The sequence below is a fragment of the Hyperoodon ampullatus genome (genome assembly GCF_949752795.1).
Source record: "Hyperoodon ampullatus genome assembly, chromosome: 15".
In the NCBI taxonomy this organism is placed as follows: domain Eukaryota; kingdom Metazoa; phylum Chordata; class Mammalia; order Artiodactyla; family Ziphiidae; genus Hyperoodon; species Hyperoodon ampullatus.
Genome location: NC_136928.1, coordinates 17,829,302 through 17,849,889, shown reverse-complemented (window position 1 = coordinate 17,849,889; position 20,588 = coordinate 17,829,302). Strand labels below are relative to the sequence as shown.

General features: G+C 37.3%; 1 protein-coding gene across 2 annotated transcripts in view; it reads left to right on the top strand.

Annotated features, from left to right (window-relative positions):
- REV1 (REV1 DNA directed polymerase) overlaps positions 1 to 20,588 on the top strand; it is a gene marked incomplete at its 5' end in the record, with an annotated part of 61,194 nt that overhangs the window by 8,242 nt on the left and 32,364 nt on the right. For both annotated transcript variants that reach the window (XM_079720778.1, XM_079720777.1), the window contains 5 exons: positions 6,167 to 6,335; positions 13,200 to 13,352; positions 16,102 to 16,805; positions 18,965 to 19,076; positions 20,467 to 20,579. In XM_079720778.1, the coding sequence (XP_079576904.1) occupies positions 6,167 to 6,335; positions 13,200 to 13,352; positions 16,102 to 16,805; positions 18,965 to 19,076; positions 20,467 to 20,579 (1,251 nt within the window). The remainder of the gene's footprint in view (positions 1 to 6,166; positions 6,336 to 13,199; positions 13,353 to 16,101; positions 16,806 to 18,964; positions 19,077 to 20,466; positions 20,580 to 20,588) is intronic.

Here is a 20,588-nt window from a genome sequence, read left to right as displayed (position 1 = left end):
TGCAGGATGAAATGGTACACACGATGACTGTTTTCTCAATAGAGATCTATCACAGAAAGCTTTTGCACAAGATTTTAAAACTTTGCTTATAGAATGTTTTAACCAGATGAGCAAAACTCTTTTATAAGCTGTGCCCAGAGACGTCACCATGGTCTTCAGCGGTTGTTCTGATGTTACGTGATGGCGTTTGCTGTGGTGGAATTTCACAGTGGAGCTTTAGGCCTAAATCGTGGTCCAGTGTTTAATATGTGCCTTTTACCTTTTCTGTGCTTACCTGTCTCTTACTTTCTGTGGTTGGTTTTAGTTAATGCTAAAATTTGATTGCATACAGAATATTCTCAAAGAATGTTCTGTAAAATTAACAGTAGGAGTGTTATGGACTGTGAGTGTTACAGATTTGCAAAGCTTTCTTTCCAAGATACCTGTAAGTTTTTAAAATTGCACAGTCCTATTCAGTGAGAAATACAGTTTAAGTAAAAATTATTTTCTTGTTGATCAAATGTTCTTTGATGTATCTTCTGTTTTGTCAAGAAAGGATACATGTAACAGAAAAGAAAGGTGTATATGTTGTTCAACCTATAAGATGCATTTTAGAACCTGTTTTTAGATTTATTAAAACTTGAAAATGTTGCTGTGTTACAGTCCTCTTTTTTTTTTTTTTTTTTGCGGTACGCGGGCCTCTCACTGTTGTAGCCTCTCCCGTTGCGGAGCACAGGCTCTGGACGCGCAGGCTCAGCGGCCATGGCTCACAGGCCCAGCTGCTCCATGGCATGTAGGATCCTCCCGGACCGGGGCACGAACCCATGTCCCCTGCATCGGCAGGCGGACTCTCAACCACTGCACCACCGGGGAAGCCCTACAGTCCTCTTTTATCTGAAGTTGGTCTCCTTTATAAAAACCTCATTCAGGATGCTGAGGAGCTAGGAATTTTGGTTTAAAAGGATGTTTCATTGGGATTTTGATTTGCAATTCTCTCATGATTAGTGATGTTGAGCATCTTTTCATATGTTGGTTGGCCATATGTTTATCATCTTTAAAGAAATGTGTATTCAGGTCCTTTGTCCATTTTAAAATTGGGTTATTTTGTTGTTGAGTTGAAATACTTCTTTATATATTCTAACTATTAACCCCTTATTAGATAGATGATTTGCAAATATTGTCTTCAGTTCCACAGGTTGCTTTTTTACTTCTGTTGATTGTGTCCTTTGATGCACAGAAGTTTTGAATTTTAATGTAGTCTAACTTAATCTGTTTTTCTTTTTGTTGCCTGTGCTTTTGGTGTCATATCTAAGAAATCATTTCCAAATCCAATGTCATGAAGCTTTTCCCCTGTGTTTTCTTTTAAGAGTTTTATAGTTTTAGGCCTTACATTTAGGTCTTTAGTCCATTGAGTTAATTTTTGTGTATGTTATAAGGGCCCGACTTCATTCTTTTGCATGTGGATATCCAGCAAATGTGTTTTTTAATGACCTTTTCCCCCCACTGATGTTGTCTGTTCTGTCACTACATAATCAGCATTTGAACATTGTACCATGACATTTTTGGTCTTCATTTGATGAAGATGCATCATTTGCACCTTAAGTTGGTTTCTGTTCTTTTCATTAGCACATGACATTTAAAGCAGTCCCTGACAACACCAATACCTTCATAAACAAAACCTGTGCAATGAAATCATGGTTATCCAAATTATCCAGAACATGCTTGTTTTTTGTTTTTGGTAAGAATAACATTGAAATGACAATAATCATCTCACAGAGAACTTGTGATGCCAAGACTCTGTTGTTGAATTCCAATCTTGGAATCACCAGTGGTGAGCATTAAGTGAGATGAAGTATGGAAAGTACATGATTGGAATAGGTGCTAAATTAATGTTACTTTTCTTTCCTCAGTTCTTTTTACCTGCTTATTATTATAAAGCAGTAAATGACAGTTTTATTTTGTTCTACAAAGAGGTGGATGTTTTTTAATAGAATTGATATATGTATATTGGTGCTACTAGAATGACAGTGTCTACTGAGTATTTTTTTGGCTGCCTTGGGCCTTCGTTGCTGCGTGTGGGCTTTCTCTAGTTGTAGCGAGCGGGGGCTACTCTTCATCGCCATGTGCGGGCTTCTCATTGCGCTGGCTTCTCTTGTTGCAGAGCACAGGCTGTAGGTGCACAGGCTTCCGTAGTTGTGGCACACGGGCTCAGTAGTTGTGGCACGTGGGCACAGTAGTTGTGGCGCACAGGCTTAGTTGCTCCTCGGCATGTGGGATCTTCCTGGACAGGGATTGAACCCATGTCCCCTGCATGGGCAGGCGGATTCTTAACCACTGAGCCACCGGGATCAGGTTTTGGTATCAGGATGATGGTGGCCTCATAAAATGAATTCAGAAGTGTTTTTTCTTCTGCAACTTTTTGGAATGGTTTCAGAAGGATAGGCGTTAACTCTTCTGTAATTGTTTGGTGGAATTCACCTGTGAAGCCATCTGGTCCTGGACTTTTGCTTGTTGGGAGTTTTTAAATGACTGATTCAATTTCAGTACTGGTAATTGGTCTGTTCATATTTTCTGTTTCTTCCTGGTTCAGTCTTGGGAGATTGTTCCTTTCTAAGAATTTGTCCGTTTCTTCTAGGTTGTTCATTTATTGGTATGTAGTTGCTCATAGTAGTCTCTTAGGATCCTTTGTATTTCTGTGGTGTCGGTTGTAACTTCTCCTTTTTCATTTCTGATTTTACTGATTTGGACCCTCTCCCTTGTTTACTTGATGAGTTTGGCTAGAGGTTTATCAGTTTTATTTATCAGCAAATGCTTTAATCTTAGGGAGAGAAAGTAAGTAAACTGTAGATTCCTGACTGGCCAGATGTTCAGTTTCCACTATTGTATGTGAAGTCATGATGATGCTCTAGTTTAGTTTCTGTGATCCCTAGCTCCTGAAAACCTTCAATTATGAATTTTGAATTAATTTTATTTGAAAGTTGTTTTCATTTCTCTTTCCAGTGCGCTATCCAGTTTGGTATCCACTAGCCACATCTGTTAATAAGCATTTGAAATGTGACTAGTCTAAATAGAGGTGTGTTGTAAATGCAAAATATATACTGTATTCTGGAGACTTAGTATGAGAAAAAGAGTGTGAGATGTCCCAATTTTATATATTGATTATGCTGAAATGATAATATTTTGGATTTATTGAGTTAAATAAAAACATTAAAATTAATTTTTTACTATTTTTAATGAGGCAATTAGAAAAATTTATATATGTGGCTTGCATATGAGGTTAACATATTTTTACTGAGCAGCTCCAGTAGGTGCAGTCAGTAACAACAGATGAATTCTACACTGTAAGAATTTAACAAGAAGTAATCAAACCTGGCATGTCTGTATGTGCTTTGTTAGCTTGCTTGCTTCTTCATTTTTTAAATATATTTTATTGAAGTATAGTTGATTTACAGTGTTGTTTTAATTTTTCCTATACAGCAGAGTGACCCAGTTATATATATTCTTTTCCATTTTGGTTTATCACAGCATATTGAACACAGTTTCCTGTGCTATATAGTAGGACCTTGTTGTTTATTCATCCTATGTATACTAGTTTGCAATTGCAAGCTCCCAATCTTTCCTTCCCCAACCCCCCTCCCCCTTGGCAACAACAAGTCTGTTCTCTGTGTCTGTGAGTTTGTTCCTGTTTCTAAGATATGATCATTTGTGTCGTGTTTTAAATTCCACATAGAGTGATATTATATGATATTTATCTTTCTCTTTCTGATTTACTTTGCTTAGTATGATAATCTCTAGGTCCATCCATGTTGCTGCAAATGGCATTATTTCATTCTTTTTTGTGGTTGAGTAATATTCCACTGTGTGTGTGTGTGTGTGTGTGTGTGTATACCACATCTCTTTATCCATTCATCAGTTGATGGACATTTAGGTTGTTTCCATGTCTTGGCTTTGCAAATAGTGCTGCTCTGAACATAGAGGTGCATGTATCTTTTTGAATTATAGTTTTGTCTGGGTATGTGGCCAGGAGTGGGATTGCTGGATCATATGGCAACTCTATGTTTAGTTTTTTGAGGAACCTCCATACTGTTCTCCGTAGCAGCTGCACCAATTTACATTCCCACCCAACAGTGTAAGAGGGTTCTCTTTTCTCCACATCCTCTCCAACATTTATTGTTTGTAGACTTTTTAATGATGGCCATTCTCACTGGTGTTAGGTGGTACCTCATGGTAGTTTTGATTTTCATTTCTCTAATAATTAGTGATGATGAGCATCTTTTCATGTGCCTGTTGGCCATCTCTGTGTCTTCTTTGGAGAAATGAAAACTACAGGCCAATATCTTTAATGAATATAGATGCAAAAATTCTCAACAAAATATTAGCAAACTGAATCCAACAACACAACAGATCATATACCATGACCAAGTTGGATTCATCACAGGGTCACAAGGATGGTTCACCATACACAAAACAGTCAGTCAATGTGATACACCCCATTAACAAAAGAAAAGTCAAAAACCACATGATCATCTCAATAGATGCAGAAAAAGCATTCGATAAAATTCAACATCTGTTCATGTTAAAGACTCTTAGCAAAATCGGTATAGAGGGAACATATTTCTTCTTATAAAGACCAAAACTCACTGAATTAGATAGTTATTATAATAAAAGTACTTATTTAAATACTTGGACCTGTATTATTTGTGTTTAAAGAAAATCTGTTGGTTGAATAACAAAGTAGATACACAAGACTCCTGTGGAGGCCACCCCCAGCCTCACCCCCAGGTACAGCTGTTGCTGGGAGAAGTGTGGTACAGAGTTTCCCTTAGATTAATAGGTGAAAGAAATAGAGAAGCTATTGAAAATAATTAGTTTCATGTAATACTAGTAATGCCTGTCATAACATAACTTTAGTGAGTCAGACATTTTTTTATGGGAAAGCATAAACCACATTGATTCTTGTTTAAGATATTTTTCTATAGTTTTATTAAGAATAAAATGATTTGGGGCTTCTCTGGTGGCGCAGTGGTTGAGAGTCTGCCTGCTGATTCAGGGGACACGGGTTCGTGCCCCGGTCTGGGAAGATCCCACATGCTGTGGAGCAGCTGGGCCCGTGAGCCATGGCCGCTGAGCCTGTGCATCCGGAGCCTGTGCTCTGCAACGGGAGAGGCCACAACAGTGAGAGGCCCACGTACCGCAAAAAAAAAAAAAAGAATAAAATAATTTGAAACAAAATTGGGGGAAAGAAACAATGCTTCTTGGTCTGCAATTCTTATTTTGTTTTGGTTAACTTTATTTTTTGGCTTTGATGCAAGTTCATATTAGGAAACTGAATAAGATTTTTTTAACTTTTCTTATGTTTTTAATTTTATTTATTTATTTAAAAAGTTTTTTTAAGCCAATCATCTTTTTACATATTTTGAAAGAAACGTTTGTTTGTTTGTTTGTTTATTTATTTATTTATTTATAGCTGTGTTGGCTCTTTGTTGCTGCATGTGGGCTTTCTCTAGTTGCAGCAAGCGGGGGCTACTCTTCGTTGCGATGTGCGGGCTTCTCATTGCGGTGGCTTCTCTCGTGTGGAGCACGGGCTCTAGGTGCGCGGGCTTCAGTAGTTGTGGCGCATGGGCTTAGTTGCTCCGCAGCATGTGGGATCTTCCCGGACCAGGGCTCGAACCCGTGTCCCCTGCATTGGCAGGCAGATTCTTAACCACTGTGCCACCAGGGAAGCCCTTATATTTTTTAAATAAAAGTTTAAGTTATTAAGCTTCACAGGAGTAAAGTCTAATAAGTTCTACAGTAAGTGTGCTCATAGTAAGTATTTTTAAACATAAGATAAAAATGTCAAGGTCAATATAGCTAAACGTAGTCGAAATTTTTAAAATATTTGCTCTGTTATCAGTATTTAATTCATTACTCGAGGTGCCTATCTGCTTTTCTGGGCATTTCTTGGCAGTAGATGTTTTTGTGTTGGTTGACTGTGCCTTTAGCAGCCAGGAGAGTCGGATGTGCTAAGGCATAATAGCTCTATCACTTTGTGATTTTCCTCCCAACTTTGTTTACTGGCAACACAGCCAAGGAGAAGGTGTACCAGTGATACGTTCTTTACATCATCCTGTTTAAGGGATCGTTCAGCTAGGGCTTTACTTTCTTAATGTAAAACTTTTAACATGTTTTATTATTAATTTTACAGATCCATCTGCTGAGGAATTGAGAAAGCTAATGATGTTGCATGGAGGCCAATATCATGTGTATTATTCCAGATCCAAAACAACACACATCATTGCCACAAATCTTCCTAATGCCAAAATTAAAGAGTTAAAGGGAGAAAAAGTAATTCGACCAGAATGGATTGTGGAAAGGTAAGTTTAATTTTTAATTAAATTAATGAGTTTCAAAAATTGGAATACTTTTTCTGTTATAAACCCTTATCTGACTTGCATTGCCTCTTAACTTAAGGGTGAAGAGTAATCCATGTCTTAAGAAACACCACTGTGCTCCTTAGCCTCGCATGATGATTCAGGTGGTCTGGGGTTTGATGTTAGTGTTCTTGCAATATCAGCTCCCAGGAGTTAGGGGAGATGACTCAGGTGAGCGGCAGGAAGCAGCGATGGGAGGGGTTGACAGAGCATGCTGTGTTCACTCAGCAAATATTTGTGCACCTGTTACCAGTAGGCAGTGTTCTGTGTACTTGGGAAATACATCAGTGAACAAAACAGAATCCCTACCTCACCTCTTGGAGCTTACATTTTATAAGGGGAAACAGATAATAAACAGTATATAAGTAAATTTACGTCATATGTTAAAAGTCTGTACACGCTGTGGGGGAAGAAGGAAGATCAGGAGAACGTGGACCCGGAATACTAGGAGTGGGCGGCAGTTTGCAGTATTATTAGTACCTGTTTTTCAGTTAGTATGGCTCCTTGGCTGCTGGTTTGAAATTGGTGTGTTGTAAATCAGTGCTGGCCATTCGTACTAACTTCCTGAGGTTAAATATGTCATCTAGAACCTTGGTGATGAGCCAGAACTTGAGTGATTCATATATAATATATATGAGTGATTGCTAGCTTTATGAAAGTTAAAAGTGAAAGTGTTAAAGTCAATTTTATGAATAGATTGTAATCAGTATATGAGAGAATGGTCAGACTGTATAATGGAGTGTTAATGAAAGAAACTTGGAAATTATTATTTTTTAAGTCAACTGCCGAGCTTTTTTCTTATCCTATATTTCATTAATTCTGACACCTTCCATTAATTCATTCAGTAGATTTCGAATTGTTAGGTTTCGGGACTTCCCTGGCGGTCCAGTGGTTAAGATTCCATGCTCCCAGTGCAGGGAGTGTGGTTCCGATCCCTGGTTGGGGAACTAAGAACCCACATGTTGCGTGGCGCAACCAAAAATTTTAAAAAAAAATAATTAAATAGAATTGTTCTGTTCCTCTGTATAGCAGACATAGCAGCAAAGATTCGTGAGAGGCAATGTATTATAGTGGAAAGGCTGTGCTTGGGCTCTGGAGACATACCTGGGTTCACATCCCAACTCAGCAATTCAGGGTCCCTGTGATCTTGTGTAATGGGAATAGCTACGCAGCCATTCTGAACCTTGTTTCCTCATTTGTAAACCTTCTTCCTCAGACAGAAGGCTGCTGTCTACCCACTATGGTTGTGTGACAACTAGAAATAATTTGTGCAAACTACCTAGCACAATGCCTTGTGCTTTGCAGAGGCATAATATGTAAGAAGCTACTGTTATTTTATTTTTATTCTATAAACATCACTGAGTATCAGAAAATAAATTCCAAAAGGTCAAAAGTGCATTTGTCTTCCGGAAAGCCAAATATTCTTATAGATTAGGGTTTTTTAAGCCTTGGCAGATTAAGTTGAAGGTCCATCCCTAGAACATCTTTGTGCTATGTTCCCAGGACCCAGCCACTATCCATTCATTATATAGGATTAATGAACCTAGCTTTTAGCTGTGTGTCTTCTTAAAAATAAATTGTGACGTTTTCGATATAAGAAGTTAGTATCATTCCAGAGTTTAACTGTGTGTTGTCACTTAAAGACAATCCGTTCATTGTGCCAGGGCAAGAATTTTGATCTGGGGATATTACTTTGGCTTTGGAGGGGGTGGGGGAGATCCATGGGTAAGGAAAGTGGTGGTGAAAAGAGCTCTTGCTGGGTGGGACTTGACTTGCTTAGAAAATGGTGGTCTTCATTGCAGCTGTTTCTTTATACCTATTCTTCTTTTTTTGTGCTGAATGCTGCTAGAGAGATAATACAATAGAAAATGCACCTGAGACAGTTACAAGTTATAAAATACACCTTAATGGATTTTATTTTACTTTGAAGTCAGGCTTAATTATCTGTTTTTAAATAACCGAAGTGACTTTGGAATCATGGTTATGTGGCTTATTTGCTTTATGTTATATATGAGAAGGCAGGGCTAATACGGTTAACTGATTTGCCTAAGAATGACAGAATTCAGAACCCAGATTTTCTGACTTGTATTTGGGTCTGCTCTTTGCCATTTAATTAAGTTGTTATAGGTGAGTTGGCCTATGTGGAAATGGTTCAGTCTGGGCTGTACCCTAATATATGAAATAAATGCCTTGTGTCTACGATGTCATAAGCATGGGCTCCTCCACGTTAAATCGCAGTGCTGTTTTCTTTCACACTCTAATCCCAGTCTTGTTCATCTTTTCTCCTTCTCAGCAGTGTTTTAATGAGATTTTATTATACTTAAAAATTTGAACATTAGCCGTTTAATGGATGATGTATGATATTCTCTTCTATAATTAGTTTTCCTGTTTTTAGTTTGAGCAGTTTGAAAAGTGACTACCACTTATAAGTGTGCAGGATGATTACTTTGCTTTGATTAGAATTCCCTGGTGTCTGTGTAGGTGCCATTAAACTCGAGGTAATATAGGCATGATTATGGGGTCATGACTTCCGAGAGGCAGGGGAGTCCTTTAATGGGAAGCCTGTGTGCGTTAGTTTAAGGTCTGAGATTATGTTACTGAAGGCTTTGCTTTGTAAATCTTATGTTTGTATATAGTACAGTATAGTATAAGTTAGTGATTTTCAAATTTTTCTCTTAATCCTTTTCTTCAGACAATTTTACATTGAAATTTGAAGTGTGAAGTAGTTATAGAAGCTGCTGTGGTTCACCTCACTGCCTCATCAGGCCCGAGCACAGTTGAAAACATGGTCCTGAGTTATTCCAAGTCCATCTTGTTCTCGTTCATTTTGTGCTGAGTCTTCTGTGGCGTGGGAACCTGCCTCCTGTGGTTGGATTCTCACGGGCTCTGCTGTGAGATGAGAGGGTCCAGTTGTTGCCAACTCGGGTCTTCTCGTGGGGGGTAACTGGCTCCTAGTCAGTGTGTCCTTTCTTCCTAAGCTCCCACCTGTAATGTTAGCACGTTTGTCACATGCTTGTGATGCTCTGAAGATCTCATACTTCCTATGGACTGAAACTTTGTTTCTAATTACACTCAGGGTCAATATTAGAGTGCTTATTCAACTCAAAAGTTGGTTGCAATTTTATCTAATGATTTTTTTCATTCCCCTTATGTTATTTTTGTGTCTTGCCTCAGTTTATTCTTCGTAGAAAATGTGTGTGATTCTAGTTTCCGGTATAGATTTGACTTAAAAAAATTAATCTTGAGTCGTTTACTTTTTTCTCTCACAGCACTACAGAATTCTTCTCAAATTATTTTTACTTGGCCAACTAACCAGTACACATTTCAGTCTCCCCGCCACCCCATGACTTGTTGTAGGTAATATTTATTAGAAAATAGAGTCTTGGTCTTCAGGAGCTAAAGAATGAATATGAATAGCTTAACTCTCTCAGTATCTGTAGTAAAAATTAAAAAGCAATCTGGACCCTGAAGGATGAAGGGCAAAAAGTTACATACATATGTTCATAGCTGTTATTTCCTTTTCTGAGCTTGTGGGATCTTGGTGAGTGGTTGGAAAGTTTGGGTAATGGGAGAGGTGGTGGCAAAGGGAATTTTAATTTTGAATGCGTAAAGAATAATGTTTGCTTAATGGTAGAATAATAGGCAAAAACAGCTCAGTTTGTCCTTAGCACATAGTTAGATCCTTTCTTGCCTTAAATCCACTTTTGAATGAGGAAGAAGGATAGGTGCGTGAATGGATGGGCACATGGGTATACAGTGTCAGATATGGTTTTTCTAATAGAGAACGACTGGGATGTTGACTGGAACCATACAAACATTTGATGTGCAGAATTGCTTCATCTAAAGAAGATGCTGTTGCTACAGTTATAATAAAAAGTTTGGAATAGAAATGTAGTGATTTTTCTTGTATCTTAATTTTTGCAAAATCTCCCAGACTCTGGTTATAACTGGCAGTGTAAATTCATTTTCAGCATAGGAAATAGGAAATGATTTGAAGAACAAAGTTCTGCTGTAGATAACTTTACTGGGGGTATATGACAAACCAAGAGTTAAAACTCCTCAAAGTAAGTGAATATCTCACATGCAATGAGTATGTGCCTGATACATTGTATAGAATGTAAGCTCTTTCATATATATCAGAATCTATTTTCAGTGTACATGGGAAGAAAGCTCAGTATATAAAGAAACCATGTAGTTATATCTTTTGGTAAAGTGAAGCTCCATTTGGTTTTGAAATATGGGTTTTGATGTTTGGCTCTGTTGGTTTTTTTTTTTTTTTGTAAGAAGAATGGTAGAAAATATGAATACAGCTCCTTTGTGCTTAGGATAAGCAGTGAAATTAGAAAATGTTAGAAATGAATCCCTGAGAGACTTTGTAAATGAAGATCTGTTAAAAATATACCATCAGGGGCTTCCCTGGTGGTGCAGTGGTTGAGAGTCCGCCTGCCGATGCAGGGGACGCGGGTTCGTGCCCCGGTCCGGGAGGATCCCACATGCTGCGGAGCGGCTGGGCCCGTGAGCCATGGCTGCTGAGCCTGCGTGTCCGGAGCCTGTGCTCCACAGAGGGAGAGGCCACAACGGTGAGAGGCCCGCGTACCGCAAAAAAAAAAAAAAAAAAAAAAATACCATCAGATAATGTTTCTCTTCATATATCTGTAGATGGATAAATGGATAATCAGGGATAATTAAGAATATACACAGATGTATAGTGGTTTGGGCTTGAAATTAAAAGAATTTTTTGTCTAACGTTTCTGTAGCGCACTGGGCTTTAGTTTCTTTTACTGGGCATCTCTGAGGATGTCTGATTAGAGACCTGCAGTATTTAAATTGGCTCTTATTGTATATCAGTCTCCACAGACTTAGTTTTGTAAGCCTTAAGTTCTGCTCGGTGACATGGCTGTTGTTAGGAGTCATGTACGGTCAGTTTAGACCACAGAGAGCACCTGTAGTGTCTGGGTCACCCAGCAAGCTGTCAGTAGGATGGGGGAAGCCAGCATGATAATGGGGCGTGTCCTGGCTTCATTGCACGTTGGTCTTACTTCAGCTGTGCAGCTGGCATATTGAGCACAGTTTCAGTCTCCACTTACCCCTTACTTACAGCTGTGCTGTGTGTCATGAAGGAGGCAGAAGGCTAAGGTTAGGGCTAAGTCCCTCTGCTTCTGAGGGTGGGAGAGCAGGCAAGATAGGTAATAAATAAGAAGACAAAGGTCCGTAGCCAGGCAGTTAAGACCAGTTGCTAAAGGAAGTGAAGTTAGTTTGATAAAAGAATAAAGTAAAATTCACTGTGCTGTACACCTGAAACTAACACAACATTGTATGTAAATCAACTGCACTCCAATAAAAAATTTTTTAAAAAATAAGGTAATAGATGGTCTAATTTTAGGATTTTAATTCTAGTATTTGAATGTAATCTGTAATCTTGATAAAACTAACTTTTAGCCTGATGGTAAATTTATTTAGATAAATGAAAATTGAAGTGTGTTGTCACTAGTATGTTATCAACTGTCATAAATTAGTAGTTTAGCATATTTAGTAATTCCACCTAAAGCTGAAGGCAGTTTAGGTGGGATTGTATATTGATATAATTACATAAAGGACATAGTCTATAATATGGTATAGTTTCATTTTTAGGGTATATCATCAGTATGTTTTTCTGTATTCATAATTGTTGACTTAATATTTTAAATTGGTTTTGTTTGTTTTAAGCCAATTCAGTCATTTTTTTTAAGTTCTGTGGAGTGTGCTTTGAGAAAATAAAAATGTCAAAACTCTTGGATTTGTCAGATAATAAGAAAAGTATTTTACTGTATTATTTTTCTTCTAAATAATTAAAGGATGGCTTTCTTAATATATATTTTAGGTTTAAAGCCACACATGTGCTTTGAAATATTTCCTGATACTTAAGGAGCCTGTTTTAAAATTTGGATGTTAGCCTAAGCATATTAGTTGGCTGTTTTAAAATTTGAATTGAAAATGCTATTTTTAAAGATACAGTAACCGTATGTGTAACTCAGTTTATTAGAAAGCAAAACTCAGTTTAATCAAATCAGTTTTAGTTCTGAAGTATAATAGGCATTGGGAAGTGTCAGTTAATCTAGTATTATAATACTGCCGTTCCCCTCGTTTTTACAGGTGGTGTTTGATGCACATATAGTGAGCATTTGGAAGACGATATATAGATATATATGATAGCTTCTGCCCTCTCAGAGTTCTGTCTTCAAGTGGCCTTGTCTCTGTCGCTCTTACACACATAAGATAGTATAAATTACTTGTTAATCTTAAAGTTGAGATTCTTTATTTTGTCCTTTTATTTTACAGTTTTTCACATTTAATAGACCTAACATGAATCTTGGGAATCCTCATCCAGTTCCCTTATTCTGGAAAAATTTAATATGTGAGATAGGATTTGAGGAGATCTTGATGATTCTGTGTGAATTTGGGGGGGGGGGAAGGATTGTGGTTAAATATTAAAGTCATGACGATTACAGTATCCACTAGTCCAGCTCTGTGCTTGAAGTTTTTCTCCTCGTACTCTATAGTCTATTTTCTTTTCCTCAACATGAGATGGTTGGCTACTAGTTTTTAAAATTTCAGATGTGCCTTTTCATGGGCAGAAGGTCTCATTCTTAAGTGTTTAATAAGGAAGATTGTCTTAGGACCACTAAAACAAAGGGAGAAGGAATAAACTAGAAAAAGAGATGGCCTATTGTTGGTGAAATATTCCTGTCACTGAGAACATTGATTTTTTGTGAAGCTCCTTTTCCCCAAGTATTAAACTCTTAAATTGGTGTTACTTTTTTATTCTAGCATCAAAGCCGGACGACTCCTGTCCTACATTCCGTATCAGCTGTACAGCAAGCAATCCTCCACGCAGAAAGGTCTCAACTTTAATCCTGTGTGCAAACCTGAGGACCCTGTACCAGGTCCCAGCAGCGTCACCAAACAGCTCAACGACAGGGTGTAAGTTTGTCTAGGTTGGGGAGACTACACAGCTGGTTTTTAGCAGTGAGAATGGCCCCTGCTCTGCTGAAGATAGAAACAAATATAAAAACTGGCTATTCATCTATATTAATCCTGTTGAAGTACAGGGGTGCGTGTCTTACCTAAAAATTATTTTTATCATGACAGTTTCATAAATAAAATGTAAACAAGAAAGCTTTTCCACTGTCATTAGATTCCCATGTTAAACCAATGGATCTTAAATTATTAGCAGTAAAATGTTCCATGGATTTTCATGGCAGTAATTATTCTTGACACAAGTAATTTGCCATAGAATATTGCTTTCTCGAAAACTGAACTAACTACTCCAGCTACAGTTTCGCTGTGTGCTACTGCATAGAAAGACGGGTAATGAAAATGTTAACACTTCTAGGTTATTTTTGGAAAATTCTAGATCAGTAACAATTCTAAATAGGTAAATATTTTATATCAATTAAAATTTAGTTGATGACCCTCAAGGTTATAGAGTTAGAGGTGAATCTAGACTTTATTCCATGTGTCTGATTTTTTAAAATATTTTGACTTAAGCTTTAATTGCAGTAATCCTGGGTAAATTGGCTTCACAGTTAATTGGTGTGTTGCCTTAACTTGTGTATCAGGTAGTAGTTCATTATCATGGTTCATCATCATTAGCCTTCCCCTTATTTATTAAATTGTTTGCTTTGGGAGTTTGATAATATTTTTTCCAAAAGACCAGGAGTCTAATTAACTTGGGATGATCCAGTGTCACTACCTTCTGTAGTTTTGTTGTCATTTGTTCTTTAACTTATAGGTTCACTTATAAGTGTATTCAGTTGTTTTTCATGTTACCTAAAACATTTAATTTTGTTTTTTTAGTACCATCAAGGTGTACAAGTAATATCAGAAAAGCTTCTGAATATACAACTTCATTTTTTTCTTACTTCACTAATAAAAGAAAATACATATGTGTGTGTTTTTTTGAAACTCTTCTTTGTGTTGATCTTAGGAAGAATTTACCTATTAGATTTAAATTATTGATCCATTTATGCTGTTGCCTAGTAAATGTATATCCACTCGTAATATATTTCTAGTACAGCTACTTTATAAATGTCCGTTTGTCTGGGCTGAAAACACCGTAGTGCAGAAAGAATGGGTATGAGCAGTATGTTTTCTTGCCAATGTGTGCATTTCTGTTGCATGTGTTGCTAGTAAAAAAAACCTTAATATTTATGACATAGAAAACTAGATTTAAGACTTTTCTGACTTCACTTTTGTTGCTTTCTGTGTTCTTTATTTTTGGCATGTTCAGTGCATTTTATAAATTTCTTTGAAATTCCTTTATGTGACTTTTTGCTCCCTTGCTCTCTATCTCAAGGGCCAGACTTTCTCTGACATATATCAAATGAGGTTTTCTTTCCTTCCTCTCTTAATCGTTTCCCGTTGGTCATCTTTTCCTCTTTCACTGGTGGGGTCGTCTGTGAGGATAGGACCTACTCAGATTTGGCTGTCAGATTCTATGAGATGGTCAGCCAGAGCCAGAGCCAGAGCCAACCCAGAAATGGGTGGTGCTGTTTCGCATCCAGCTCATGCGTGGTTTTCTGTGCAGTTAGGCTGTCATGACTAATATACCCAGTTGGTATTAGGAGCAGGAACTTTAGATTAAACCTGGTACTGCCGTGGTCATCTCACCTATGCCTTGGTGCTGCATGTGGCACCCTCATGTGGAGCCTGAACTGTGATTGGACTAATGCTGTGGACTTTTCTAAGTAGAATGAATTACTGCTTTGTAATTCAGATTTTTGTTACTTAGTGATTCTTTTGAATGCAAATGAACGTTGTCTTTATTACAGAGCATTACCAAGCAGACATCTAGAAGAGCCAGGATGTGAATTTAACATAACATTTGTCATAGTTACTGCATTTATAAACCTGTCATCAGGACACTTGGTCCAGATTGCCATGGACCTACCACCCTGGCATCTAAATAATGCTGTTCTTAGAAATGAAATGCTAATTCCCTTGTCAGTAGGGCGAACATCCTCATTTTTCTAGGTATGAATTTTTTTGAATTAACCATACACATTGACCTGACTTTTTTTACTTTTTATCTACTTGTGCAACAGTTTGACCCTATTAATGGATTAGTGAATATAGTCTGTCAGTCATTTCCTGGGGGAAAGTAACGAGCCTCAGGATTGTAGCAGTATTGGATTTAGTGTGTTGAACAGTGCCTTACATAAAACTGAAAGTAAAAATAGGAATAAGAATTCAAATAAGGTTTCTTACCCATTTTTACGGGAATTATTCATATTGTATTAATTTAGCAAATACTTACTGACTGCCTAGTAAATGCCGGACACTGTGCTACAAACTGGGTATTTAAAGCTTACAGATTACAGTTAATTTATAGTGGGAAAAATAATTGAAAACAGTTTCTTGGATTTTTCTTCAGTCTGAAAAAGATCCTATTCTATTTTCTTCTCTGTGAGTGTCTGAAATTTAAAAAAAACCAAAAACCTGATAGGCTGTTAATGTGCTAGAATTTTCGTGGTTACCTTGCTCCTTCAGTTTAGCAAAGAATTATCTTTTATTAGAAGAGCAATAATGAAAAAAATGTGTGACTTAATCATTCAGACTTGGTGGAGGGAATATTAAAGTGTGTACCACTAAGACAGTGTTTAAATGGAAAATTGTTTTAGCCTGAAGTCAGACATTATTCATTTAAACAGATTTTTTTTTCCTGCCCCAGAAATCACATAATTAAGAAGATTGAGACGGAAAATGAAGTCAGAGTCAATGGAGTGAACAGTTGGAATGAAGGAGATGCAGATAATGACTTGGGTTTTGTGGAGCCGGAGCCCTTCTTCCCAGGAAGGAAACAGAACGGAATTCCGCATCCCGGAGATGGCAGTGCCGTTTGCAACGGACACACTCATAGCTCTAATGGTGCCTTAAAGACACAGGACTGCCTGGTGCCCAGGGGCAGCGGTGTTGCCAGCAGCCTGTCCCCCGACCCTGCCCATGAGGAGGAAGCAGCCGAGAGGAGCGGCGGCGGCTCCAGAGACTGCGCTGTGCAACAGTCCCAGCAAAGCACCAGAAGCACAGATGCTCTGCGGAATCCGCACAGAACTAATTCCTTCTCCCTGTCACCTTTGCACAGCAGCACTCGAGTCAATGGTGCTCACCACTGCACTGCTCAGGGGCCTTCAAGCACAAAGAGCACTTCTTCCGTCCCTTCACCGAGCGAGGCGGCACCCTCTGTGCCACCCAGACCCTGCCACTTCATCTCGGACTTCTACTCGCGCTCGAGACTGCACCACATTTCCACGTGGAAGTGCGAGTTGACTGAGTTTGTCAGTACCCTGCAGAGACAAAGTAGTGGTATCTTTCCAGGAAGGGAAAAGTTAAAAAAAATGAAAGCAGGCAGGTCTGCATTTGTTGTAACTGACCCAGGTAGATACTTACTAAAATCGTTTTCTTAAGAAACAATCATGCTTGATCATTTTGTTCTTCATCTGTCACTGGTATTCTGGTCAGTACTAAGGTCTTGTAACATGGAAGTCTTTGGGAATAGCAGGTTATGTAAGTAACAGTGAGTGTAACAGATGATAGAAAGCTTTCTTACTAAAAATTTTCTACAAAATAAGATTTGAGTGTGGCTAAGTGAACATTTCTAGGTAATTTAAATAGTAATGAGGTTGGGATTCTGAGCATTCATTCTTCCTGTAGACCTTATCAGTTGTTGAAGTTTTGAACTGTAAAATATAACGTATTTTATATTCAGTGCTTAAACTCCTGTAAGAATGAATTGGTTTGGTAAGAGTAACTGTTAATATTTAAAAGCTTACATCATAATGATTTATCAATAATTAAATAACTTTGACATAATAGCTATTATAATTATAGTGGTAAGCTTTTAGTGAGATTAAGTATTTTCACATATAAGTAGGTTGGTTAATTGTATTTTGTTTTTTAAATAGTTTTCTTGTCATCAAAACCAAACAAAACCAACAATAACAGGCTGTATTTCTGTGCCTGTCATTATAAATTGGTATCTGGCTTGAGGTTTTAGTTGCTTTTTATGGATTACATGGGCTCCCCCTGGGGCGGGATCTCAGAGATTATCTAGCATTACCCTTTAATTTATGGCTGTGGAAACTGAGGTGCAGAGAGAAGCTCATGGTTCTCTCACAGTGTGGTAGAACCTCTCCATGTGGGTTTTTTCTGTTATGTTTTGCTCTGTTTGATGTATTCCAAATGCTTTTTGTTATTTATGAGATATTTCAAAATAATGTTATAGGTATTAGATTGTCCTTTTATCATGCCTTGGCCTTGTTACCTAAAGGTCGTTTAATTTTGAAAGCTTCAAAGAGCTATTATGGATCAGTTCTATGAATGGGAATAAGACGAGAGATTTTTATATTGTATGAAAGCATTCAGTAGGCTTTTAGTATTTGCATTCTGTATGACTTGAATCTTTAAAACCATTATTTTTGAGTTGTTTACATTATGTGTGTATAATACTTTTATACAGCAGACTTATAATTGTTAAGATTTATTTTATAAATGATTTCTCGAGGGAATATAGAGGGTAGCAAGGAAGTCCCTGGCTTTGGAGTTAGGTAATAGCCTGAGTCCACATCCTGCCTCTGCCACTCTTACGATGCAGAGCATGTGAGTTCACCTCTCTGAGTCTCAGTTTCCTGTCGGCACACAAGTGATAGTACAGGCAGATAATAGGAACAAAGGTCCGGTGCCCTGCACCTAGTGAGAACAAGGTAAACTCTTTCACAATCACAATTTGGTAAATGGAGTTGTCTCAACATTTTGGGGAGTAAATGTAAGTTTTTGGAAGCCTGTTATGAAGATTAACCTCAGTACTGTTATTCTTAAATCTAGCAGAGGAAAATTCCTTTATGAGGTCATCACTTTTTACAAGTGTGGTGGCTTATGGGGCTCTGAAATTAGACTGCCTGGGATTGAATTCCAGCTCAGCCTCTTACTGGCTGTATGACTCAAGTTATTAATCTGCAAAATGGGGATAATAAGCTTACTTCTCTCATAGTGTTGTAGTGAGAATTTAAATAAATTAATACATGTAAACCTCTGAAAACAGTGCCTGACACCTACTTACAGAGCAGTCAATAACAGTAGCAGTTTTTACTGCTGTCTTACCAAGGAATGTTGTTACTGCATAGAATAGTAATCATCTAAAGTGACTTAGGTCTCTGGAACTAAATATATGAAAACATCTTTATACATGTTTATAAACCATTCAGCCCACAGAAGTAACTTGGAGATAAGCATTTAGACAGACTTTTAATTAGAGACTTGTTAGAATATAGACTAGGAAAACATGATGTCTTCACAATTGATTTTAAATTCTGTTTGGAAACTAAATTTGTACCTCTGAATTATTTCTAGAGCCAAAGAAACTGAAATTTGATTTCTCTTGAGGTGATAGAAGTAATCTATTATGGAATCTGTATTTTTTAAAAAACTTTATTCTGCTTGTAAGCATTTAAAAATGTAATTCTAAAATTAACTAGACCTGATTTTTTTAAAATATTAAAAACTAGTTTGGGGTTTGAACATTCTGTTTTTCCTTCTAGGAAATATGTCAGTATTGAGTTCACCCAGACATCAGAGCTGTATAATGCATGTTGATATGGATTGCTTCTTTGTATCAGTGGGTATACGAAATAGACCAGATCTCAAAGGTCTGTATTCTTGTTTATGTATTAAGAAAACTGATATACTGTTATAAACATTTATTCTATGGGGTCACAAAGTATTCTTTAAGAAATATTTATTCTAATTTTCCTTGGCAAAATCAATTCCTACTTCCAAATTTTCTGGACTCCATTATCAAGAAAGAGGGAAATTAGAAAAGTTGTTTCCTCCCTGTAGAGACCAGGCCTTTAGGGAAGAATATTCCTCTTCAGCTGAACATCTAAGACTAATGTAGATAGGGACCTGCTTTGGGCATTTTCTATATTTTTATCTATATTTATTATTACTTTGTCAATAAATGGAGATTTTATGGTAGCATATGTCTTTGCAACTTGGGTCACTATGCTTTCTCTTGAATGAGTAACTTTATTAACTGTCCTGATGCTAGGGAACGTTCCCACTTTTTGGTTGTAGGATAATTTTGTATTATTGAATATTGCTCAAATATGTTGTCATCTGTGCAGTCTTTGTTTTAATGGAAATTTTAGGTATTTGTGACCTAGTCAATACTTTTGAAAATATTTATTCTCGATTTTTGAGAGTTCTGTGCCCAAAAGAGATAGCTATTAGTACTATCTTCTGAGAGTGAATTTTTCCCTTAAGGAGAGCGTAGAAACTGCCGGGGTTAATACTAGGGCTTTATTTTTATCACGGGCAGTTGCTGCTTCAGCTCTGATAGAAGTGTTTAGACTGTAAAGAGTTGATTTTAGCCCATGAGTGACTTTTTAGTGCTTTTTTTTTTTGTCCTCACAACAAATGCATTCAGTGAAATATGTGCTTGTATATATATATACACATGGATTATCCATGCTGTTGCTTTACACAGTTAGAGTTATCTTGTAAGTTAACACAAACACATATAAGGAAACGATGCATGAAAGATATTATAACTAAACCAAAAATTTCGGGACTATATATACTCACCTTTGATTATATAGTAAGTCAGATTGTGATTCCTCTACATATACATTTAATTAGTTTTTTTTCTTGCTGTAAAAATGAAGATTAGTTTAGATGTTACCTTACTTTTCTGATACCAGAAATATTAAAAATCTAGATACAGTTAGTTTTTCTTTCTCTCCCCACCCTGCCAGTATAAATCTAGGATCTGAGTTGCCTGTTTTCTACTGTAAGAAACCAGACAAAAACCATATAAAGCTGTGATAGTGTTGCTTTTAAGTTGAATAAATGCATCAAAATTGTCATAAATAGTTTACTTTTGGGGGGGTACAGAGAAACTTATCAATAGATGAGTTTTGCATAACTTCAAAGATTTTGGCTCTTTTAGGGATTAATGCCTAAGTTAAAGCTAAAGAGGGATGTCATATTTCTTGATTGTCAGTGTTCCTGTACTTAGCTTTTTTTCTTTCCTTACAGGAAGGCCGGTGGCCGTCACAAGCAACAGAGGCAGTGGCAGGGCACCTCTGCGCCCTGGTGCTAACCCCCAGTTGGAGTGGCAGTGGTACCAGAATAAAATCCTGACAGGCAAAGCAGGTACAGATA